Below are 27,500 nucleotides of genomic sequence, written 5' to 3'. Positions count from 1 at the left end.
GTGTGTACGTGTGTGTGTGTGTGCGTGTGTGTGTGTGTGTACGTGTGTATGCGTGTGTGTGCGTGTGTATGCGTGTGTGTGTGTGTGTACGTGTGTGTGTGTGTGTGTAACTTTGCATACTGACTGCGAGGCTGTGGTGATGTTTTCTTGTGTGCGTCCTAATGAGAGAGCAGGTCTCACATGGTGTTGTGAAATGAACATGAACCTGTTGACATGAATGATCACACTCCTCCTCCATGACACGCTTCTGAGAGAAAAGCACTAAGACATGCCATGTTCACGTGTTCGTCATGTGAAAAGGTTAGCTGACGGCTAAGCATTGTTGGGCAGTAATATTACTCAGTAACATTATTGCTGTAATATATTACTTTCCCCAGTAACGAGTAGTGTAAGGCATTGCAATTTCCAAAACGGTAATACTATTACAGTTACTAATCAAAGTACAAGTTACTGCATTACTTTCTACAGTGCTGGCACAGCGCTAACACAAAGTGTGCAGATAGGCCTGGCTATAAGACGAATCAGCGTGACGTCACTTGCCACCCAGAAATGCGGAACCCCGCGGCAGTTATTAGTAGGCTATGAATTGTGCCAAACAAACGTTAATATCTGAAAAACTATACATCACATTGCTTATATTTTGACATTCTCAGTGAGAGCAGAATTAGCTCAAGAGTTTGATGTATAATATATGTATGTCGTCTTAAAGTTGTCTGAACTGTCGCAGTTTTTAAAATGTAAACTAGAGTCAGACACTCACGCCTCCCAACGCTCACGCTCCATAGGGTTCCATTGCCGTTGCCACCCAGTGACGCGGTTTGTTTACCAGAAATGCTGTTCGGCTGATCCCTCGTATAAACTGTGCGTTGCCAAAACGCGATAGTTTTCTGTCCTGTATGCTAGGTACATAAATAAAAAAGTATGCAGTGCAGCTGATTGTTGACTCCTCCTGCAAACATATCAATTTAAACTGTAAAGTTGCAGTAACAGTTGCTAACATTCTATGCTAGCTAGCTAGCAAACGTCAACAACAAATATCATTCATCACAAGAACACAGGTGTTGATGTTTTCTCCCCTGGCCTACCCCAGAGCAGGAAAGCACAAAACAAGACGTTTGTTTACAACGATGAAAAAGAGTAAACCGCGGGGATGACATATTTTTGTAGGCGGAAGGCGGAAGTCCTGGACTTCCTGGATCTTACGGGGAAAAGTCAACAGGGTTTTAGAATGGGGATTTCACTGAAATGCCTAATTAACACAATCTTTTAGAAAATGCTTCAAAAGGCATACAAGTGATTCACGTTCATGAAGATTATCCTGCTGAATCCAAATGACCACTCCCCTAAACCTTTGTTAACCACAGTCCGTATGCATTTAAGTGAAATCCCCATTCTTTTTCCCCCCGATAAGATCCAGGAAGTCCGGGACTACAAAAAGACATGGTCCCTGCGGTGCTCTATGATACGTTAATCAGTGACCAACAATTAAAATCTCTGGCTTTGCCTCATCGCCGCCGCCCGCTCACTAACGAGAAGAAGCAGAAGTATTCATCTCTGTCTCGTTTGCAGTGTTTGGGGGAAACGGGGGGGGGGGGGGGGGGGCAGGATTGAAGGCTTGGGTTAATGATGAAAAGCCAAGAACGGCAGTACCCAATGGGAGAGCACGTATAAATATTCACATGTACTGCAGACCAATAGAGAGGCAGAGAGAGAGAGAGAGAGAGAGAGAGAGGGGGAGGAGGGATGAAGAACAAGAGGGAACAATGTAGAGCGAGGGATAGACAGAGAGAGAGAGAGATAGACAGAGAGAGAGAGAGAGGGAGAGGGAGAGAGAGAGGGGGCATCTGTTAGCTATCAGGGCATTTCTTCATACTGTAATAAGTATCCATATCACTTCATCAGGCAAGGGGCACAAAAGCACACATACAACCTCTCTCTCTCTCTCTCTCTCTTTCACACACACACACACACACACACACACACACACATACAACCTCTCTCTCTCTCTCTCTCTCTCTCTCTCTCTCACACACACACACACACACACACACATATATACATGTAGACACACACAAACATACATGCTGCCTACTTGCACTAAGTCAAATTCCTTGTTTGTAATCTGATTACTTACTGTGGCTATATCCAGTCAGTGTCAGTTTTGTCATGTTTAAGATATTTCATGTGTAGCTGTGTGTTTTTTCCTGCTCTGCTAATTAGCTAAAGTGTTCGCCACTGTATTCTGTTGACAAATAACCTAATTTTGGCCTCAAAGTCTTAATATACACCCGTGCTAGAAACGGGTGCTGACGTCAGACATTGTTGTCTAACAAGTGATCTGTCATAGACAAATACAATATTTAATATTACAGTGAATGCAATCTGCCGTTAGCTTGGCCGCTACTTTTACTAGTGTAGTGGCCATTCGTTCTGGCTCAAAACGCCGCGGTAGTCACTTTCAAACAGTTCAAGTTACGCTCTTTCCATATCTCTTCCTTATAAGCCCACCAGCTTTGATATGTTGGCTGGTTGTTGATATTTCTAACAATATTCTGCCTTTTGGACAAACATTTTGCAGGGATAGAGGCAGCCATACTATTTCCGTCTACCCGCTGGAAGGGAGACAAAGATCGTATATTGAAGGTAGGAGCGAGGCTCTTATCCTTTTTGGACAACAGTGCTCCAGCCATGATGTCGCAGTGGAACAAGGTATAAGCCTTCGGTTCTTACCAATAGATGAACTTTGGTGCAAATGATTATAGACTAGTGACATAGTTTATTACGGTGCATGCAGCTTTGCATTTCTAACCTCAAACCTATATCAGTCAATGCAAAGTTTCGCAAAGTGTTATTGCGGTGTTTATTCTCTTCCGATGTGGACACACACATCTGTTGCTGTGATTGACAGGTGGGTCAAAATTTGCATCGCAATTTCGTGCTGTATATTCGTGTGTAACAGCCTTTAGAGTCACAATATTGTTCTAATATCAACAACTAGCCAACATATATCAACGCTGGTGGGCTTTATGGAAAGAGCGTGACTCGAACTGGTTAAAAGTTTCGATTGCGGCGTTTTGAGCCTGGCAAACACTTACGGTACGTGCACATCATGAAGCGCTCGGCGGCTTGCCTCCTGAAAAAGCCGCTTTGACGCTGCATCTTGATAGGCTGTCTTGCTCTATTTCCGTGTCTGATTGGTCCATTTGCCTCGCGCCCCCTGCCGCTGGAACCGCCCACAGCGTTTCACTGTCGCAGACTAGAGGCGGCTTGTCTCCGAGCGGCTTCACGCTCGCGGGGCGGGACTAGGGCGGGACCTTTCGTTGAAGCTACCCAATGACAGCTCTTCCTACACATTTCCTCCCCCCACCCTCCTGTGTACAACGTTTCTACAGGCTACAGCTCCAAGCAGGAAGCTGGTTTCCACGCCCACAAAACGCTGCGACACAGCGGAAAAGCGAATTTGCCATTGTAGATGTGCACGTACCGTTAGCAAACGTAGCAGCTAACAGCTAGCTAATGGCAGAGGGTATTTACTGTCTATCCTACGTCATCACCTGTTTTCAACAAAAGCTTATTTTTAAGAACTTTGAGCCCCAAATAAGGTTATTTGTCAACAAAATAGACGGGGAACACTGTGGATAATCAACAGACTAAGGAAAAACCCAGCTACACATGACATCTTAAAAATGACAAAATACAATTAAGGGTCAAGGCAGGACAACCAGGTGCCCTATTATAGGCTATGTCCCCTATATTGCAATGATTTCTGCAAACGCCCCTGTGTCCTGTTTGACCATGGCAACAACCAATTTATATAACCTGATCAAACAGAACGCACAACACATAACTTTTTACATGTTATGTGTTGTGCGTTCTGTCCTACAACAGCAGGGACCATGTTGGAATTAAGTGTTCTCACTTTAACATGTTATCCTTTGGAATTTTCTTTTGTAAATTGTCTTCTCTATATCCATAAATAAAAATCAATCAATCAATCAATCACCCAGATCAAACGTCTCAGGCTTTTGTGTGAGGTTTCCTCCTCAAGACCTCGTTTTTACCTCATTCCGATCAGAACAAACTCACTGGATTAGTGACCAAGACCAACTGGCTTAGAGCTGGTTGATATATATGAACAAAAATCATTTTTAGGCTGAATGGCGATACACAATATCTATCTCTGTATCTTCTATATGAAGTGGGCTAAAAGTTCAGTTGTATAAGTCAAAGCCACATGTGAGATATTATCACAAGCCCTTTTATTCAAACAAGAATGCGATCAAAATAAAATGCAAAGACAGGATTTCCTCCCCTGACTATTTGTGCTTTCACAACATTTTTACACAATGAGATTTGTGATCAATAATCATCAGCAATGTGGATATAATGACTAAGTGGGTAAAGGCAAACAATAGAACAGCTAGAACACAATATCAATATAATATCGATAACTGACTTAAGCTAAAACTGTACGTTAAATTGTGGTCTTGCAGAGTATGGCACTAACACTGCCTGTGTGTGTGTGTGTGTGTGTGTGTGTGTGTGTGTGTGTGTGCATGTGCGCGTGCGTGTGCGTGCGCGTGCGCGTGCGGGCATGCAGACGTGCGTTTGGTAGAACACATGTTTTGGTTTATTTTATTGTCCCTTCGCCATATTATCTACCTGTGTGGTTTGTGTCTCATGTGGTTCGAATTGTCATAGTGGTTCCTGGTACCGACGGGAGAGCCCACCAGAGAGAGAGAGAGGGGGGGGCGGGGGGGGGGGGGGGGGGTCATAAGACAGCAGCTCGTAAAGACAACATGTCTTTGAACTAGCCTGGAGCTGTGGCTGGAGGGATGGGGAGAGAGAGAGAGACAGAGAGAGAGAGAGAGAAAGAGACGCCATCTACACTGTAAACTATCCTCAAACTGTGGATGGGTGAGAGAGGATGGGTTACAGACAAAGAGAAGAGAGAGAGAGAGAGACAGGGGGACCCTAGCACAGTCCTTCATATAATTGGTCAGGAAGTGAAATCAGAGATAACGTACTATAGAGACAGCTCAACTTCCAGTCACTTCCTGTATCTGTGTCATGTGTGGATTTCGCTACTGCCACGGCCCCTTAGGAGACGTTAGCGCCAGGTCCTGAAGACTGTTGGAGTCAATGGGAGGAGTGAACGTGATCTCAGATTATGACAGATCCAGATCACAGATCCCTATAGTAATCAAAGTATATCATTTTGGGCCCAGTTTCCCCAAGCCACATATCATCTGAACATTTGGACACTAAAATGGCATTTTTCAGACATACAGATTAGGAGAAAATAACGCAACATGACAAACTATTTCATTTTTTGACGAATACACGTAAAGTCAAAAAGAGACAGAAGGAGAGACAGACAGACAAATGACAGATATTGTATATAGCCTTACATCCTCTAAAATAGACCCGGCCGTGAGCCACCACACCTACCCTACATGTCACTTCTTAGCCTTTGCATTTCAGACAATAACTTTGCCATGGTTTATTTTTCACTGAACCATATGATTGTGGGACGATGGACACTGGACAGAATGTAAGCTGCTTTACAAAACGCAGACCTCTGTGCTGTGCAATTTCCATGCATTTCTTACCACACTCTAGTTGTAATGTTACGTTTAACATAAAGGCCAAAGCAATCTTCTGCAATCAGCCTTGTGCTGTGTGGGTTGAGGTCGCTCCACCGTACAGACGAGGCAGGAGGTGGTCACACACACGTCGCACACACACACACACACACACACACACACACACACACACACACACACACACACACACACACACACACGCACACACACACACACACACACACACATACACACACACACACACAGGCGGCCGCACACACACACACACACACACACACACACACACACACACACACACACACACACACACACACACACACACACACAGGCGAGACAGCATGCAGAGCAAGGCAGACATTGTAAATAAGCATGGAAAGGTTACAGTAAGTTTGAGTCAGGTTGCAACTTGCTTTCGTATAAAGTTCAGACTCGAGGCTGATTGGGTACAATAGAGTAACTGTATAGCAGCATGTACACACACACACACACACACACACACACACATGCGTGCACACACACACACAGTCAGAGTCAGAGTCAGTGATGCTGCAGTAGGGTTCAGAGTGCTGCTCAGTGCTCATAAAAAAGGTGTTGGGGCTAAATGGAGAGCTTGAATAGCAAAGTAAAAAATAATATCAATGATATCAATGGCGATGACTATTTTTCATTCATTCATGACCATGGCATCATGGCGTTAAACGTCAGCAGCTAGCTAACTCGCTTACCGAGCTATAGCTACAGTAGGCTATATAGGCTAGTAGCCCATGGCTAATTTGACCCATAGACTGTATAAAGAGATGGACGGAGTGCATGTGACGTCACCCATTGGTTTGTGGACTCCCGTTGTGAAGCCTCCACTTTGGCGTTTTGGCTGCTGTCTTGGCTCTCGTGTGATACAGTGCGTGACCAGGGGTTTACAGAGCCGCCTGCTATTGGTCAGTGATCAGGAAGCTGCGCGATCACTTGACAGGCGACCTGTCAATCACGCCACAAACTTCTTTTGTCTGTTACTCTCAACGTACAGTTGCCATTAACAGTGAAATTAGCTATAGAGACAAAACCGTTTGTTGAACCAGGCTGTGGACATGTTTATTTATGCGGTAAACCTCGGGTATTTTAACATGAATGAGGATTGACTCGCTCTTGCAGCCAGCCTCAAGTGGTCATTTGAGGAACTGCAGAATTTAGGACTTCCGCATCGGCGTCAGCCTGCCCCCTCAGGTTGACCTTGAAGGTCTGCTAGCTGACTAGCTAACCTACATCACTTAGTATGATGATAGATTGTATTTTTCAGTTAGCAGCAGAGTGCTATAGGCTTCGTTCATAATAGCTTCCACCTCTCTCATCTCTCTCTTCTTCCCCTGGGATTCAATGTAACGGTAGAAAAAACTGTAGTTCTTTGGCTCCGCCCATTCTTTGAGGTTATTTAAGAGCAGCTTTGCCTCTGGGAAACATTTACTCCAATGTGCCCAAATTGCCCTTCTCCAATGTCGCTTTAAAGAGTGCATTGAAGCCGTATAGGGGAACAGAAGAATGCATGTCATTCCAGGACAGTTCAGTCAGGACTCAGTGCCAAGACTAAAACAGTGGCTCTCACCGCGGGGTCCGGGGACCTCTGGTGGCCTTCTATGGCGTCCCCAGCAAATTGATGAATTGGTAACTTCACCGTTCTTTCGTTTTAGAGAATGTATAGACAAACATATTGTTTTGATCATAGTTTCTCTGTTATCTCTCTACTGACAACACAGATCTGTTATCTCTCTACTGACAACACAGACAGTCTGTTATCTCTCTACTGACAACACAGATCTGTTATCTCTCTACTGACAACACAGACAGTCTGTTATCTCTCTACTGACAACACAGACAGTCTGTTATCTCTCTACTGACAACACAGACAGTCATGTCTGTTATCTCTCTACTGACAACACAGACAGTCATGGGATTCTGGTCAAAATCATACCTGATAATCTGACAATAAAAAATATTCTCAGTTATGGGTCAGACTGCAGCTATAGACAGAATCTCATCAGATGGGGGTCCGTGGCTCTGTGGACTAAATTAGGGGTCCGTTGTATGGAAACATTTGAGAATCAGTGCTGTAAAAAGTTTAATATGAAAGATGGGAAAGATAATTGTAAAATCCCTCCCTCTCGGGAACTTCTTGTGAAAAATAGTACTTTGAATGGCAGCAAGAACAAACTCTGCTCCAAATTTGTCAAGTTATCGGAAATGATGCTCTCCCCCACTGAATTATCCTCCAGTCCGTATAGTGAAACAAACTGGAGATACAGCGAATCTCCATGAAACAATTTGTTTCATGGAGAGAGCTTTTTAAAACATTTAAAATGGCTGCCCCGAGCAACGTTTGCACGAAGGACCGCCCTAAAGACTCTGGATTTTTAACTCTCAAATCGTTTTTAACAACGTAAGCTGGGAGGAAGTCCTCAGTCTCAAGGTGAGCGATGCGGATAGAGTCTATAGGGGTCGGAATCGCAGAGTAACTCAGTACAATAAACAATGTTTAAAGGATACAAAATAACGCCTCATTAAAATCTTTTCAATCTGTGCAATTTAAGTTGACAGAAAACAAAACAAGAAACACATAAATGAATGCAAAAAATACACATTTCAGGCTAAATGTCACAATATGGTATCTTCATATGGTGCTAGTGTATGGATGACGTATAATGTATAATGCAGGAGGATCACCATGGATATATTGATTTTTTTGACCCCGCCCCTAATAGAGACAGATAACTGAGTCTAGCAATAAGCCAACATTTTGAGTGGTTTCCCCTTTTGATGAGGTGAAGCCTGTTTGCTGTGTGGATTTATCAGCTGATCTTCTGATGAGGTGAAGCCTGTTTGCTGCGTGGATTTAACAGCTGATCTTCTGATGAGGTGAACCATGTTTGTTGTGTGGATTTATCAGCTGATCTTCTGATGAGGTGAAGCATGTTTGCTGTGTGGATTTATCAGCTGATCTTCTGATGAGGTGAAGCTTGTTTGTTGTGTGGATTTATCAGCTGATCTTCTGATGAGGTGAAGCATGTTTGCTGTGTGGATTTAACAGCTGATCTTCGGATGAGGTGAAGCCTGTTTGCTGCGTGTGGATTTAACAGCTGATTGATTTAGAGGCTGTTGGACCACATTCCCCAAGCTTAATCTTCATGGTTACTCAACTGCTTTCATCATACACACACACACACACACACACACACACACACACACACACACACACACATTCTTGTGTGCAGGGTTCAGGTCGTGAAAAGAGACCCCAGGTCTGGAGTGTGTTTGGGTGTTTGTCTGTTTTCCGTTAACCTGATAACCTGCCTTCACTCCCATCACTCTTTCATCCTGTCTCACATTCTATTTTCTCTTCACTTTGTTTTTGTTTGTTTTCCTCGGTCTCAAAAACTCGACACAGTTTTGCAGACATTGATTATTTAGTTTGACAGTTATTGAGAGTGGATTTGAGTTAAGTGTGGTCCAGCGATGTCATCAGAATGCACTGAATCATTGTGTGCAGTCTTCTGATGACATTGCTGTGGTCCACACTTAACTCGAGTCAACTCTCAATAACTGTCAAACTAAATGAATGCCGGCAAAATGGTTTACAGTTTTCAGATATGTGTGAGAGCATGTGCAAAATAAATCAGCGTTGTTTTTCAGTGAAGTGTCCCTTTAATGCAAGCTCTCTCTCTCTCTCTCTCTCTCTCTCATTCTGTTTCACTCCTGCCCTCCTCCTCTCTCCTGTGATTCATTATTCAGTCTGTTCTCGCTCTTCCCATTGTGTTTACATTGGACTAATCTTACCTGGCTTTCTCCCAGTAATCAGAACACACAGCATGAGTGGATGCCCTCCCACTAATGGAAGACATGACGGGTCTATGTTAAAGGAACACTCCGCCCATTTTCAACCAGCTTTGTATCATTAGAACATCAGTAGTATATCAGAAAACTGTAAACGGTTTTGAAGTCTGTCATTTAATTTGACAGTTATTGAGTGTTAAAGTGTGGACCAGTGACATCACTGGTCCACACTAACTCAAATTAATAACTCATTAACTCAAATCAACTCTCAATAACTGTCAAACTATGCATCATTCATCTAGTTTGACAGTTATTGAGAGTTGATTTGAGTTAATGAGTTATTAATTTGAGTTAGTGTGGACCAGTGATGTCACTGGTCCACACTTTAACACTCAATAACTGTCAAATTAAATGACAGACTTCAAAACCGTTTACAGTTTTCTGATATACTACTGATGTTCTAATGATACAAAGCTGGTTGAAAATGGGCGGAGTGTTCCTTTAAGCCTGGGAGAGACGTTACGTATGGCATGGCTGCTATCACCTCAAAAAACACTCCTCTACTGGTCTCCATGGGGAAACCACATCATTGCAAACAGAACATACTGAAGATAATGCAATAAAAAGAAGCAATTCGACATAATACAATAAATACAACAAATTGACAGTAACGCAGCAAATAGGACTTATTGGATTTAATAACAATAAAGAATTCCTGTTGGCTTGAAAGAATTGCGGCTATTTTTTTTTTTAACCTTTATACAGGGGGAGTCTCACTGAGAGCAATGCTCTCTTTTTCAGGAGTGCCCTGTTCACATTCACGCACACCTTCACACCTGGAAGCTGACCAGTACAACCACAGTCTGATCTGTTGGCCACTGATCAGCTCCACTGGGGTTAAGGGCCTTGCTCAAGGGCACCTCAGTGGTGTTAAGGAGGGAGGGGCAAGCGCTGCCTTTTCACTTTCCCCACCCAGATTTATCCTGCCGGTCCCGGGGATTGAACCGACGACCTTCCGGTCACAAGTTCGCTTCTCTAACCATTGGGCCACCACTGCCCTTTTGACACCTAACAGACGCAAAATATGTTCTGTTTTTTACCGGCCGCGATGGCGCGTGGTGGCTGGTATTGTCTTCACCGTGTGTGTGTGTGTGTGTGTGTGTGTGTGTGCATGCGTGTGCAGGATTCCTGAACTGACACAAAACATAATAATATGAATATGTCTGAACTGAAGACAATGTACACAGGCGACACTTTAAAGTAGATTGATTATACAATCAATATTGTAGCCCAACTTAATTCCAAATTGGTTTATTGATAACACACAACATAGCACAACTTTAAACGTAAACAAATATAACTTATTATTTACATTAAAATAACAATAAATAAACAAAATATATCTATTACAGTATACATTATTAGTAATGTGTGTCTGTGTGTTTATGCCTAAATTCCCCCTATTCGCCGCATTTGAGTGATGTTTACGTTTCCGGGTGTGTACCATCTGTTGTGGGCGTGGCCACCAGGGAGCTGGGTTGGTGGAGAATGAAACAAAGAGAGGGAGAGAGTTGAGTACATATGAGTCACTGTAAGTAAGCCGTTTTTTTTCTTTTGTCTCGAGGACTTGATGGTTGGTTGATAATGTCCGTTGATTGCAGCCAGGGGCCAATCACATGATAGTGGATCTATGGCATTACTGTACGGTCGTTCAGGTTTGGGTTTTTGGTCTAATGGTTGGAGGCTGCATGCAAACTGGTTTGAAGTTTTCCCCCTAGAGATCAATGGAGAAGTGGTGATTGTGATTAACGAGTTGCATTTTCTCTTTTCACCAAAATTGTTTTGCTCAAATGTCTTTCATGATGAAAGCTGTACCAATACAATTTACAGCTGCTTTTTCTTATCAATCCCTCATCTTCAAACTCTATCGACCAAAACAACAGGAAAATAAACTAGAAGGGCACTTGGATAGCGTAGATCCTCCGCCAATTGGTTTGTGATATTACCGTATTGTTCTTGAGTTAGATGCCACTCCACTCGCAAAAGTGAATGGGTTCCTTGACCCATGCTACACTTTACCATGAAGTTTCCTCCTGAGAAACAGACAAACGGCACCGAAAACATATGAACCTCCTTAGTGGAGGGAATAAATTAATAACTTAATAAATGCATAAATAAATCAAAAATAAATGTGCAAAACCAGTATCGCAAATCACGACTTATAAAGAAGCATGTTGATCACAACTTTCCTGTCCACAAAATGCCACCCAGCATGAATAAATGTGAAGCAGTTGGAGAAAAGACAGATACTGTACATGCATGTGACAAACATCCTGGGCCGGACTCAAACCCACGACGTTGCGTTTACATGGTACGCGCCTCATACCACACTCCGTCCTCTCACTGAGCCCTCTCTTCTCTCGGCAGGGGGACCACACGTGGGCGACCATGTTGGGTCAGAGCGTGCGGTTGCAGCCGGTGCCCATCCAGAGCCTGTCCGAGCTGGAGCGAGCCAGGCTACAGGAAGTAGCCTTCTACCACCTGGAAGAGAGGGACCTGGACTTCAAGGTCAGCATCCCCAGAGGTAGGAGGACAGCTATGATGCTGCTGTTTGCTTCAAGATCATTATATCTACTCACGCTCACGTCAGTTAAAACCCTGCTGTAGTTTGTATGTTTGCTTGTACTATGGAACCTTTTTCGAGCCCCTTCGAATGTAAACAAACTTTTTTCTTTTTTACATCAAAAAAAGAAAAGTCATATTCTCGAAGAGTAGGACTTCCAGATGGACAATGTGCTCTTTGAATTGTTATTATAGGGTTAGGCTTATATACATGTATATATACAGTATATGTATGTATATATATATATATATACTGTATAGATCCAAACTTAGAGAAAGTTAATGCGCTAAAGCACAGTTAGGAAGACGGAGACCGGTGCTCAACAGTTGAGGAACCCCAGTACCATCAGAAGGAGAACACTGGAGCACTCAGGTCGTCTTTAGATGGTTTCATATAAGGTGCAGATCAAACACTGACGTTTCGACACTTAGTCTTCTTCAGAGATGTCTATATATATATATTTTTTTTTTATTGTCATTGTAGGGTTAGGGTTATATATATATATATATATATGTGTGTGTGTGTGTGTGTGTGTGTGTGTGTAGTACAACATCGGCAACGTTCCTGACTCGGGAGTCAATATAAAAGTATATAAAAGTGCTACATGTCTGACATACACTAATTCCATAATATAGGTCCAAAATTGACAAACTGTTCCCTTAAGAGGGACGGGGTCAGGACCCAAACCTACATTATGGGGAGAGATTAGAGAGAGACTCGACACTGACTCTGGACTATAAAGTATTGAATCATGTGGACATTTTGTCTTGGCTGCGGGAGGTTTAAGGGACAATTTGTATGGTGGAAGTGGATGAGAAATGTCCTCCGCTCTTTCAGCAGCTAACGTTTGAGCTGCGTCGAGTGTCCTAACCGCTAACTACCCCCAGTAGATCTGTTCAGCGATGGATGAAGACTCCTGCTTGGGAATCTGTGGACCTGCATGTCTGGGAAGCAGGATGACCCTATGAAAAGCATGTGTGCTCGCTCAGTCAATTCTCCCCGCTTTAGAGTCTCTCCATGTGGAGGCAATCTGAGTTGTCAGTTACGGCACAAAGGGGGCAAAAGTCATGCTGAGAGATTTCTGTTTTTTACGTTGAAGATAAAAAAAAACAAAAAACAGTTGGAATTGTTGTCCCCCACAATAACATTGGGTTCATTCGTCTATCGTGTGCACATTTTAGACACCACAAATTGGATTTTGGGTAAACTGTGAAATGATGCGTTTCACCACTGGTGCTACAATTACAGGTCACACCAGGGTGGCATATTTGTTACTGATTGGCTGTGAGTGGAACTGCATCATTCAAATACTGGGAATTGAGAGGCAGAGCTGCTTGGGAGGTAGAAACCATCTCAATGGTTGAGTTAAACCTCAATACACTACAAGGTCATTCCGTCAGTTGGAGCCACAACGATTATATCAAACATGTTTGAATTTCCAAGCTGATTCTGGATGTAATCGTATGGTGCAGTGGTTCTCAACTGGTGTAGCCTCAGGACCCACTATTTTCCTTGTCATGAAGTCGCGACCCAAATTTCAGATTTTTTTTTAAACCACTCAAATTTATTGCACAAAAAATAGCGCATTAATTTAATACACAATGCCTTCATGCACTGTTATAAACCTCAAATGAACAAAAAAGTGCAACAGAAGTGCAACTAGGGCTAAAAACCAATTGAAATAAGGCAGACTTGAATTAGGCCTATATGTTTTTAAATTTAAACAAGTCAAACTGGTCATGCTCAGAAAGTCTTATTTGAACTGTATGAAATATGAAATAAAAGGCAGACTTATCTTGAATTACGGTACATGCCTATATGTTTTTAAACAAGTTAATAATAATAATAAAACAAGTTAACCTGGTCATGCTAATCCAGTTTCAATAGTCTGAATTTAACTAATATGAAATAAAAAGGCAGACTTTTCTTGAATGGGATGGTTGCTGATGCATTTCTGAATGGCATGATCAGTAGGATTTTGTTTAAGGATTTTCCTGCAGTGGGTACGCTTTTTAGTTAAACTGGTCATAACTTTTAATTAAACTGGGGCCATGCTAATCCAGTTTCAATCATCTGAATTGAACTAAAATTAAATATGAAATGAAAAGGCAGACTTCTCTTGAATTACAGGCAGAGCATATGCTTCAGCTTGTTAAACAAGTAAAACTGGTCAGGCTAATCCAGTTTCAATAATCTGAATTTAACTCAAATGAAATATGAAAAAAAAATAATAATAATAATAATTTGGGCCAATGTCCACGACCGAATCAAAACGGCCCCGCGACCCACCTTTGGGTCGCGACCCACCAGTTGAGAAACGCTGGAGTGTACACTGGTCAACAACTCGCCTGCATGTGGATCCCGTCAATATCCAATGAAAAACTATGAGGCTTGCTCACTCACTCACTCACTCACTGACACTCACTCACTGATTGACTCCTCAGGCAGGGCCGGCGCCAGGATGAAATGACATAGGGGGCGGTTATAACTGGGGAGGGGGCTGATATTTTTATATCGTAAAACATGGGTTATATATAGGGATGCACCGATTGCGATTTTGTTGGCCGATTCCGATTTCCGATTTTTGAATAGTCTGACTTGCCGATACCGATTTTTGCCGATTCCGATTTTCTTTCTAAGAACAATAATTGACGGGTTATTTTTTGACGTTTTTTTTTTTTTTTTTTACTTTGCTTTAATAGAAAATTAACATTCATGTCACATTTCTTATCATTTGCATGAGGTAGGACGATCTCACTCAAAAACATCTCAAAATAAAAGTGTTCCAGGTTACTGGACAGAGCTTTTCTTTTTTGTGTAAATACAATGAATATAAAACAATTAATTCCAGTATATCCCACAGCTATCATGCATTTACTTTTCCAAAAGAAAAAACGTGCAACAGAACAGGGGCTTCAGATGGAAAGTAGCCTATGGCTGAATCTGTTACAAAGCATTTCTTCCCCTATGGGGTTTAATGTTTTTTTTGTATATGTCCCTGCCAAATAAACGAATAAAATAAAATAAATAAACGTCAAAATGTTATCCATGGACAAGGAGTTTATAGCCTATAGGTCTGGAGCCCAGAGACCTTCGAAGCCATGCCCACTCTACAGTTGTGGATTTGGCTGTTATTGAGTAGATGAGGAAATGAGTTTGAGTTGACTCAGTTTGAATATCGTAGTTTACACACAGTCCGTTTTTTTTAATCCGCCATTCGAAAAAAAATCATCTCGCACAGTAAACCTTGCACACTGGTCCGATGCGTTTTATTATTATGTTCGTCGTTCTATTCGCAATACGAAACAAAAGTCCTCTCCTGGCTGTATCCACGTTACAACGTGACTGGCAGATAGCAGCAGCAGCAGGCAGCGGTGATGTGGAGTGCAGCTGGTCGCGGAAGAGGGGTGAGGTGAAGCGAGCCCCACTCAGACTGGAGTGGACTCCAAACAACCTACCCGGCCCCTCCAGTCCGCGGCTCCACACTGACTGTGGCATGTGTGTAGTGGCAGCAACTCATCCGTCTCGGTCTCGCTGCTTTTGGGTGCGCGCACGTCACTTGAAAATCGGCTCACAGAATCGGCATTTTAGAGTGACCGGCGCAGATCACCGATCGAGGCCGATCACGTGGAAATCGGCCATTTCCGGTCACGTGCCGATCGATCGGTGCATCCCTAGTTATATACCCGCTATGCCTATTTCTGGACTTTTTAACCATAATAACCTCTGAAAAGTGCAATAACAACACAAGAAAGACTATTCAAATTAAAAAAATAAATAAATAAACATTTATTTCACAGCAGCAGATTAAGGCATTAATAGAGCTGAGCTTTGCATAATGTGAAATGTGGGACCTGTCTGGAGCACTCTGAACATATATGTCTATATGAAAAGTCATAGAATAAACAATTGCTGCAAAAATCAACAAAAACTAAACAAAATAATAGCCAGTCAGTGCAAGGTTCATTAAATTAAAGAAATAAAGTGATCAGATGCGTTGTATCGGTCTTCTCATGGCATGCTGTGTGCTTGGGTGCAGCTGATTTCTCTCTCTCTCTCTGTGTGTGTGTGTGTGTGTGTGTGTGTGTGCGTGCGTGTGTGCGTGCGTGTGTGTGTGCGTGTGTGTGTGTGAGAGAGTGTGTGTGTGTGTGTGTGTGTGTGTGTGTGTGTGTGACGTGTGTGTGTGTGTGTGTGTGTGTGTGTTTTAATAACGTCATGATCACTACAACATGCAGTGAGGTTCAAATTTAATAAATAGCTACATCTCTGACACCTTGTGACAACCAAAGCACAGCAAATAGCGCTTCCCTGCCAATTCTGAAACAACAGAGCTATGTTTGTAGGGCGTAGCCTACATGAACTTAAACTGATCAAATTTGATGAAGACTGCAGAAACAGCAGCCGAAACATTGCCTAACTGGCCTTTATAGATGAACTATTCTATTAAAAAAAAATAATAATAAAAAAAAATAAGTGAGGGGGCAGAAAATTGAACTGAGGGTGCAAAGCCCCCTGGCGCCCCCTCGTGGCGCCGGTACGGTCCTCAGGTAATAATCACCTGTACATTCACCTGTGTCAACCAAACTCCACAGCTCCAGAGTGGGAATACGTTTAGGCTTGAACCCCAATGAGAGAGGAGAGCCAATTAAACTGATGTGAACTCGCACAACACTGAGTGGCAGCAGTCTGGGTTCGGCTTAACTAGGCTTGCCTAGGTTTGTATATTTATATTTTGAGTTGAGTTCCTTCTTCGGCATTCATGCTTGCTAGCTACTGTAGCTAACTAGCGCTAGCAAAAACCGTTGTTTTTAGAGCAGCGCATATGCCTCTGAGAAATGCACATCTACAACGTACGCCATCATTCATGTGACTCATTTTAAGAAGTAATTTATCATACTCTTTTTGCTAACTGTCAAACAGCTGTGGTCCAGTGTAGCTCAATGACTAGACCATCCATGGTGTGATTGTGAACGTAGCTTAAAACTCCCACTGAGCTTCATGGCTGAGTTGAGAAGATGTTTTGAGTGTTTGAAGTTGACTGTTTGAATGTTTGAACCCTGTGAGGATGTTTTTTTTTAGGTTAGATGTAAGGTCTTAAATGTCAAGATGTTTTACAGGCCTCTTCTGGGCAAGGCACACAGAGAATCAACAAGCTTTCCTCCAATATCAAAGCTTTCTATGTCGGCTCGCTCCCTCTTTTAACAACTGTTACTCACTCTCCTCTCACCACTGGACTGGCCTACTCCTTGCTTTGAAATATTGTTTGTGTGCAAGATAAGAAACGTCCCAACTTGTCCATCTGATCTGTGGTTCTCAAATGTTTTCACATGAGGGACCCCCATTTGATAGGATTTTGTCCCACGGTCCCCCATATGATAATAAGATTGATGCTTTTGGATGTTTTATTACAGAAAGTGTATAAAACCCATGGCCAAAATAGTCACTTACCCCCCTTTTGGCTGGGGACCCCCTGGAACCCCCCCTTCCCCCCCCCCACCCCCCCCCCCCCCCCCAAGGACCCTCTGTCAGAGGTTCTCAAATGTTTTTCAGCCAAGGACCCCTTACAAGATAGAAAATATACCGGGGACCCCCTCATTCTGATTTGTGATTTTGGGCTCAGTTTAATTGTTTCCACGGTAATGTGCTTGACTTTTAAATTGATAGGTTTGTTAGATTAGAATGTAATCCATGAACCATTTTAGATTTAAAGCATGAAATATTTTCATTGAACTATGAAGCTTTTGCACACACACAAAAAAACGTTTTTATTTTTATTTTCCTGAAAGCTTTTCGCGGAACCCCTGGCAAAGTGCCACGGACCCCATTTGAGAACCACTGAAGCACTAAATCCAGCCGAGACAGTGGGATAGTCAAACACCTGGGCTGCTGCACACTAGGAGTTGTTTATGGGGGCTGGAGGGATCGCAGAGGTCAGAGCGCAGATTATCCAGGCTGATGCGAGGAAACAAACAGCTGATGGCAGGTGTGTGTGTGTGTGTGTGTGTGTCAGTAGCCTTTCCTCCTATAAGCTGCTTTTCTCAGCCTGGCTGCTCTGTCCCATACGCTCTCTCTCAGGACTATTATCCCCTGGCCTTCTCACCCCTCTTGAACGCTTGGCTGATTGAGGCTTATGGTGTACACACACACACACACGTACACACACACACACACACACACACACACACACACACACACACACACACGTACACACACACACGTACACACAAACACACACACACACACACACACACACACACACACAAACACAAAGTTTCCAGTAAACAGTGCAACTCAGTTCTGCTTTGTCAGGAGCTGGGGGGGGGGGTTTGATTCCCAGCCATGCTAAAACTGAATACTGTTTTACTGTGAGCAGTTTGTATCAAAGCGTCACATTATTATTTGTTTGATTGATGTTAATCAGCACTACATCGTTAGGCAAGTTAGGCACTATAGGCAGATGCCCCTCCTCTTGGAAATGAGGAGGCGTGTCCACTTTTCACCCCTTTTAAAAGTACCAATGTAGCATCATTTTTGAGCATTGAATAATTTGTGGCCAAAGAAAAGTAAAAACAAAACAAAAACAAAAAAAACAGCACAAGTGTTTTTCTCTAAGGTCAAAAACAAAAGGTGAAATGTGTACATTTATCTAGCTAACAACTGTTGTTTTGAGAGTAGACAGGTTTAGGTTGGCCCCACGTGGTGTTCTGTGTGCCAAAGGTCTCCGTCTTTCTCTCTGAACCTGTGTTTAACATTTGGCAAGCTGCCTGCTGCAGCAAAGCTAAAGAGATGATTTCAACACATTCCTGAATATTATAATTATAGCATAATTTTAGCAGTGTCAGCAGCACAACAGAGCAACAGCAACAAGTATGATGCCAAAGCAAAAAAAATAGTGTTAGACAACTATGATATTCAAAATGAATGAATGAACTGGCTTATTAGTCATTTTGTGCAGTTGGCCTATCAACTATGATTTATTTTTTTGGGGGGCCGGTGTGCAGTGCCCTGCAGGGCCCTTACATTCGACTCTGTCGCTGCATTTGAGCACGGATCCATGCCAAGTAAATGTCTTTCCAGTCCGGTAGGTGGCGGTAATGCACCTCTGGCTAATAAACACATCGTTGCCTTGAACCAATGGTGACTGGTGAAAAGTGAAAAAAGCTCTCTCTGACTCTGTCTGCTTCATGTGTGGGCGTGCCGACTCCCGACACACAGGAGGACAGACACAGCGAAAATGGCAGCGGCTTCTAGGGATGGGCATTTTAAGCAATTTAAATAGTCTATTATGAACGAGTGCTCGAGCACTCGCGCGGGCTGTGTGATTACTATGGTAATGTCTGAGCAGGGGTAATCTGCTGTGTATGGGGCTGTTCACACATAACGTTTGCATTTTTGCATGGAAAAAGCGCTACCTGGAGCATTTTTTTGTCAGGAGAGGGACTGACTGTGATGATATTAGGTGACGCTAAGCTAACATCATTCTAAAGCCTACCTTTAGACAGTATCTCCGGTTGGAGTAGCGCTTTGGAGCAGACAAGTTGTGAAACAAGCGAAGGCATTTCATTTCCAATACATGTCCATTGTTGCTGAATAGTGATCACCATGATGCGATTGTCTCCCAAAAAGTGATTATTTCGCCACATTTCTTGTGACTAACGTTATGGGAAACGACAGTGTAGTCAGTAAACTAGTGCAACGTTTTGAATGAGTTTTATCGGGCGTGCGCTATGAAGAAGCGTGCTTCTCATTCGGGAGAATATCTCCAGGCAGCTTTTTTCGGGAAGAGCTGGAAAACTTTGGGTTAAAACTTTCAAAATAATGTTACTTAAACAAAAGTAAATAGCTTATTGATGCACGTTGGAGGAGAAAATGTATTTCAATGAATGAAGCAGCAAACCTTGTATCAAAATACTCGTTGTGATATTATATGGCGTGAAACTGTGGCTGTAACGCATTACTCAAAATAAATAAGGTTACAATAAGCGTTTTATTTTGAAAGCAACAAAGCGGATGACGTACTAGTACATTCTGGCTGACTTGACGCCCGGCCGTGCTGTTGCTCCTGAAGTAAAAGGTGCTTCAACGCGACCCAAGCGAAAGGCTCAAACACATCGAACCTGGCTAAACATCTTGCCGACAGGCACCCCGACCTGTTCAAAGAGTTTAAAGACCGACAGGTTAGCGAACGTGAACGATAAACATACATGCCCTCAAATAAGTCAAACGAGTATTGTGTGACAAGCGAACTTGTTTCACTGAAAAAGTTTGCTTGTCACAATAGCCTACTCGTTTACAGTGAAACACGAGGCAATGTGCTGGAGCACAGATCTCTGCCAAGGAAGGAGCAAGTCATGACATGTAACGTTTAGGGGAGGGGACATCAGATGACTGCATACCATGTACAATATTTAATAACACTATGGGCCATAGTGTTATATTTGAATTTTGGGCCATAGTCTATGGCCCTCAATTCCAGTGTTATTAAAGCTTTTACATGGTAAGCAGTCATCTGATCTCACCTATCCTAATATTTACAATAATCCCAATTATTAATGATATACGAATTCATTGTAAAAAAAACACCTAGCCTACACGTATGGGGGGGGGGGGGGGGGGGCTGGGAATACACCACATAATAAGCCTACATTTCAATAGCCTACATTTATGTGTGAAAATAATATATTGCTAGATTAACCATAAATCTGGCACTTCATGTTAATGAAGCTTAAACCCAGGATTATTAACCCACATAGGCTACACTACAGCACAGGCACACTACACAAATGACTCAATACAGCTTGGCAGAGTTCTGCACTTTACTGAGCACACCGGCCCTATGCCAGGTTTCGACCTGGCCTTGTTTTTTATCTCTTTAATGAATTGCATTCTTTAATGTAGCATTGAGAATCAATCATCACACTAGATTCAAGATTTTTATTGTCACTCCGTAGTACAAGTATCACGTGTGAAATTCTTGTGCTGTAGACTCCGTTACAACATAGTGCAAAAAAAAACAAAAAAAAACAAGAGGCAACGGGCAATAGAGCAGTAAGACACGCCACAGACAGTGGCATATTCACTGCCCATAGTGCAAATGGCATGAACATACTTTAAACATAATTAGACATAATAACATTCTGTTAGGTGCAAATAGCGTATACCTAATTAAACATACTATTGAACATTAGTCATACATAATGGTGGCATCTACAGTGCGGTACAGTACTGCTACTACATTTATTTGTATATGTTAAGGAGTCTCGTGGCCTGTGAGAAGAAACTGTCCCTATACAAACCTAATACTGTATATCAAATATGTAAAATGTCAGGAAATGGGGGAGGTCCTCATCCCTGCAAGATGTTGCCCCTTTTCCTTGTTTCCTATGATGTTTGTTGCTCCAGTGATCCAGTTTTCCCACAGGGGTCAATACGTTGAATTGGTTTAATTTAAATTTCATTCAGCCAGACTCTCTCCTCCACTCCTTATAACACACAGAATGAGACATTTGATGGATTCCTTCCAAATGGATTTTCTTCAGTGCTGTATGTGCTCCCTGCTGTTGGTTGCATAATGTTGGCATTCAGGGAAGTGAAGCATATGTTTACTGTCACAACTCAACGCTCAACACTCAACATATGGTTGGTCTTGGAAGAGACTCGCTTCATTGTGGCCTGTGTATATATTTACTATGTGGTTTCTATAGTGTGTGTGTGTGTGTGTGTGTGTGTGTGTGCGTGTGGGTGCGTGCGTGCGTGCGTATTTAGTTTTCAAGATATTAAATGTTACTGGCTGCACTCTGGATTTGTTCGGACTTGACTTGCTGTTCTAGACTTGACATTCTAGACTTGACACTATTTCATAAAAAAAACATAGAATTATACAAAAGTTTCCCCTCAAAACGATCACTTCTGGCCCATATAATGGTGTGGCAGTGTATTTATGCTGAGAGACGCTGCGCCTTGTGTGTTTATTCGTGGTGGGACATTGTTTTGCTGTGTTCTGTGTTTATGTGGTCGAGCGAGGCTGTGTTTATGTGGAGAGAGAGAGTGCCGTAAACCGTTGAAACGCAGGGATAAAAAAATAAATAAAAATCTGATAGTTTCACAGCGGTTATGTCATAAAAGCACAAAAGGTTGCATTGTATACCTTTAACTTATAAGTTAAAGTGCCTGGCCCTCCAAAAAGGCACACATGTGGAAAGGGAATTGATTTGAACAAAACTGAAAAAATAAAAAATAAAATAGAGAAAAGACAGGAAAAAACATGAAAATAGGGCAGCCAATTGGTTGTTGCATTCAGGTGTGGAAAAGGCATTGTGCCACATGTGTTGTTATTAACACAACCTGTGTTTAATGGCATGTCATGGACTTGGACATGACTACATTTAAGACCTCTGTAGCTGACTTGAAACTTGTGCCTCAAGACTTGAGTTGAGACTGACTTGGGATTCAAGCAAAGTTGACTTGGCCACGCCTCCGCAGAGCAGTGGATGGAGAGACTGCATGAAATAGGCCACGCCCATCACGGGGGAAATCATTTTCATCATTTTCATCATTTTCCTTGAATTAAACATAGCTAAAAGCTGTTGTGTGGTGGGCTGCGCAGACAACAAATGTAAATAATCGCCAGTTAAAAAACAACGTGTACTCCTGAGCAAAACAAGGAAGCCATTGAGAATTGGCGAGAAGAAAAATGTGGATCTAGCTGTCAAGGAAGTAAGTTGGAGTGTTCATCTTCCGTATATACGATCTTTTTGTGCAACACGCAACCATGCGCATAGGAGAACGCCAGGATTGGAGGGGGGGTTTCTGTTCTCCCCCGTCTTGGGCGTGGTTTCTGAATGATGACGCGCTCCGCAGTGTCTCTATGTGGTTGCTCACCTAAATCAACAATATCAAGTTGATGTTCACTCTTAAAATTCATGAATCTACAGGCCAAAAACCACAATGTTTTTCCCACGGCGCTGGGCCCATCAGAAGATGGAAAAGTCTGTTTGTTACCACTAAAAGCTCAGTCTTCTCTACTTCATAATGCTTGTTGCCTAGACGCCTACTATCACTTAGTGCATGCTAAAGTGTTAGCGTGGAGCCCAGGGTCGACCAGGGACCCATGGAGGATTTGAGTGTCTATTCTTGTTATGTAATGGGCAAATTGGCCTTTAATTCTCATCCCAGGCAACAGAGAAGTCAGGTTCCAGCTTGTGATGCTATCAGCTAGGGAAAGATGCTAATGATGACTGTTAGAGCACCTAGGGGTGTTTATACATACATACATACATACATACATACATACTGTACATACATATACATACATACATACATACATACATACATACATGCATACATTTACATACAGCTAAAGTATCATTATGAGATCTGAACTCAGTTTGAGAGCAGTCTGGCCCACACAGACGGCACTGTGTGAGGAAGTGTGGGAATTTTCTCCTCTCTTTCTCCCCTGGGGTGAAATCTCTCCAGTCTGCCGTGGACTTAGCATCACCTCCCGCTGTGTGCCCCCCCCCCCTGTTTCTTTTTGGGGTTTCAGTTGTTTTTTCTGCAGTGCATTCCTTCTTCTTCTCCACTTCTGTTTGCTTCTGGTCTCTGTCTTTTTCCATCTATTTTTGTCCCTTTAGTTCTTAATATCTAAAGATGGGTGTAACTATATATTTTGTGTACTTGTACTCTTTGGATTATTTTTAGTTAGTTAGTTAGTTTGTTAGTTAGTTTAGTGATTTTACATACCGTAAATTCCGGACTATAAGCCGCACCTTTTTCCCCGTTTTTTGGCCTTTTTTGGCCCCTGCGGCTTATATAACGGTGCGGCTTATCTATGAATTTTTTCAAAAAAAAAAAAAAAAAAAAAAAATCTCTTTTTTAGCACTCTTTCTAACTATAAATCCACTTCTGTTTTAATTTCCTCTCTTGCCCTCTTTTCACCACACCGCGGACACTGTGTGCACTGTAAAAAACAACACAGGTGGTGTTGTGTTATGTTGTTTTGTTGAAATGTTAATAAATGGGAGCTTCCTCAAACAGCCATCTCTTTCCCGACAATCCCCTCTGTGCATGAACCCTTACATATGGTAATTAAACATTAAAACAAAAAAAACAAAAAAATACCATTAAAACACCCGCGGCTTATAGTCCGGTGCGGCTTATATATGTAAAAAACAGTCAACTTTGCAGGTGCGGCTTATACACCGGTGCGCCTTATAGTCCGGAATTTACGGTATATTTTATGTATTGTAATTTGCTACATTTTAAACCACATCCATTACAGATGACAGATTTTGGTAACTGCATAAGCAATAGGGATGCAACGATACCACTTAAGGTATACGGCCATATGCAACCGCGGTTACCGTAAGCTTTCCCTCTAATACCAAGATATTAGCGTTGTAACTAGATAAGATTTCACAGTACAATACGGTATCTGCCAAAATATCACATACATTGAACTGACGCTAATTAGTGGAGCAGATTAAAGACAAATCATTCACATCTGGAAAGAAGTACCAAGATTGGCACATCTTTCTTTTGATATCCATGCAAAAATCTACATTTTCCCAATATGGCCACGCCGTGAATACTATTTTGGGGGCAACTTGTGTAGAATTGTCCAATATGAATGATCTTGCTATCAATCCATACATATATGACCACAGAGAAGCCAGATTTATTCCATGTAAATTTCAAAATATGGCTGCCATTTCTGACTTTTTTGTTGACCACAAAATGTCACTGCCCGGGGTAATTTTGATGTTTCTGGTGTCAAATGAGAGGTTTTTAACTATAGAAGATTCAAAATCCTGCATATTTTTGCGAGGCAGCTGGCTGCCGGCCTACAAGGCTCTGAAGGTCAGACGGAAGCTGGCTGACCCTCAAAATGCTTGACTGACTGACTGACTGACCACCCTCAAAGTGATTGAGTGACATCACTGATGACATCACTCATAACATCACAATTGCCCGAGTGACAACACTCGGAAGGCTGCCGCTGACTGACTCACAACCCTGAGGACAATATTTTTTGCCAGGCAGTCAGATGAGATGACAGATGATACCGCCTGGCATATGGCGAATTTGCGCATGTTTTACAGTAATGCGAAAAATATGTATAAACATTATTTTAGCAAAACCTTTATTAGGAATGTAAATGTACATTATTTACACGAGGAGTGTTCCTTTGGTTATTATTGAATTAGTCTGACTGCCTGGAAGCAGGCTGCGGATCTACATGTAAGCTCTGCCATCGACAATTTCAGTCAGAGTAGAGAGATTTCTCTCAAATGCCTCCCGCACTGTGAAACAACAACGCTAGCTTGTTACTACATGATGAAAATGTCAAGTTTTGACCAAGATTTGGATTGTGCAATGAAGCAGGCCTGCTTGGTAGGTGGATGGTTGTAAAGATAACAGAGCTTTTCCCCCCTGCTAGACCAGAGTGAGAGTAAGAGCAGCCAGACTCTCCCCTGTGCAGGTACAGCACGAAATGGAGATAGTCTGGCAGATAGAGAATAGAGATAGAGACTATAAGCTATGCCTATAAATAAATAAATACATTAATAAATTAATAAATTAATACATAAATACATAAATACATGAATAAATAATGATGGTCATGATCAAGCTCTGCTAAACCTGAGGTTACACTACAAGACGATTCCCACGATTTTAGACCGGATTTCCAGTTGGGCAGAGTCTGTCTGCACTAGTCTGCAGTTGGCGTGGCAGTTGGCACCAAAATCTCTAAGGCTCATTTCCACCACATAGTATAGTGTAGGATTAGTGTATCAACTCTCTAGTACTAGAAGTAGTACCTGTGCTGTTTCTGCCGCAAGTAGTACCCACTCAATCTGCCCACCGCCCACAACTGGTCGTCATAGCAACGCCACAACGCCGCATGAAACTGCCGAGCTGCCCCTAAAAGTTTATTTTTTATTTATTTTGTTTTTTAGTATACCAAAAATAAAAAGTAAAACTGATGAAAAAAAGTAAAAAAAAAAAATACATTTGAAAAATGTATGGCGCATGAAATCCCTTGTTGACACCATCAAGCGAGGAGTTTTGATATTTCTTTATCGTTATTGACATGTCTGCGCAGCGCTCGGTACAGAGGACAGGAAGTAGAGACTACAGGGAGGAGAGCAGCAGCTCAGTGAAGCCCGGTCCGGCCCGCTCAGTCGCCACAACGAAATGTGGCGGCTCAGCTGCCCGGTCTAGCAGGAGACTTGCATCTCTTTTTTTCTCTCTCATAACAATTGAGCATTGAACTGAGCGAGAAGATCCATTTGATTTGACCAGAGGCTGAAGGCAGCAAGACAAAAGACTGCTGGAAATAAGAGGAGAGTTTGGGAAATTGGCTAATGTCACACACGACACGAAGAAGCTAAGCTCCACTAAACTGGTAGCAGACAGGAAACACGTTCTCTCTGACCAATCAGTAGTCCAGTGTTTCACCTCACCTCACCTTATAGGTACCGGCTACTATGCTGTTTTACCTGCAATCGTATGACATCATTTGCCCAACTGCTCTCATCCTCCTCTTCTTTTCATCTGTCTCTCTCTCTCCCTCTATCACTCTATACCTTCCTCTCTCTCTCCCTCCCTCTATCACTCTATCTTCCTCTCTCTATCCCTCTATCACTCTCTCTCCCTCCCTCTATCACTCTGTCTCTCTCTCTCCCTCCCTCTATCACTCTGTCTCTCTCTCTCCCTCCCTCTATCACTCTATCTTCCTCTCTCTCTCCTTCTATCACTCTATCTTCCTCTCTCTCTCCCTCCCTCTATCACTCTATCTTCCTCGCTCCCTCCCTCTATCACTCTATCTTCCTCTCTCTCCCTCCCTCTATCACTCTACCTCCCTCTCTCTCCCTCCCTCTCACTCTATCACTCTATCTTCCTCTCTCTCCCTCCGTCTCACTCTGTCACTCTTTATCTTCCTCTCTCTCTCTCCCTCTCACTCTGTCACTCTTTATCTTCCTCTCTCTCCATCTCTTTCCCTCTCCTGTCTTTTCTCACTCCCTCACCTTTCTCTTTCCACCCTCTCTCTCCCTCTCTCTCCCTCTCTCCCTCTCCCTTTCTCTCTCTCTCCCTCCCTCTATCACTCTACTTTCCTCTCTCTCCATCCCTCCCTCTATCACTCTATCTTCCTCTCTCTCCCTCCCTCTCTGTCACTCTCTATCTTCCTCTCTCCCTCTATCACTCTACTTTCCTCTCTCTCTCCCCCCTCTCTGTCACTCTCTATCTTCCTCTCTCTCCATCTCTGTCTCTCCTGTTGTTTCTCACTCCCTCACCTTTCTCTTTCCACCCTCTCTCTGTCCCTCTCCCTCTCTCCCTCTTCCTTTCTCTCTCTCGATCTCTCTATCTCCCTCTCCCTTTCTCTCTCTCTCCCTCTCCCTCTCTCTCTGAACCAATAGGCCTCTCCTTTTTTCACAGGCGCACTGCGCGTG

At 42.7% G+C, this 27,500-nt stretch overlaps 1 protein-coding gene across 2 annotated transcripts in view; it reads left to right on the top strand.

Annotated features, from left to right (window-relative positions):
* The window catches only part of arhgap36 (Rho GTPase activating protein 36), a 109,125-nt gene that overhangs the window by 48,076 nt on the left and 33,549 nt on the right, over positions 1–27,500 (top strand). For both annotated transcript variants that reach the window (XM_083639672.1, XM_083639673.1), the window contains exon 2: positions 11,853–12,009. In XM_083639672.1, coding sequence (XP_083495798.1) covers positions 11,853–12,009 — 157 coding nt within the window. The remainder of the gene's footprint in view (positions 1–11,852; positions 12,010–27,500) is intronic.

The sequence above is a fragment of the Poromitra crassiceps genome, assembly GCF_964638095.1.
Source record: "Poromitra crassiceps genome assembly, chromosome: 7".
In the NCBI taxonomy this organism is placed as follows: domain Eukaryota; kingdom Metazoa; phylum Chordata; class Actinopteri; order Beryciformes; family Melamphaidae; genus Poromitra; species Poromitra crassiceps.
This window is presented reverse-complemented; position numbering and strand designations above follow the sequence as displayed.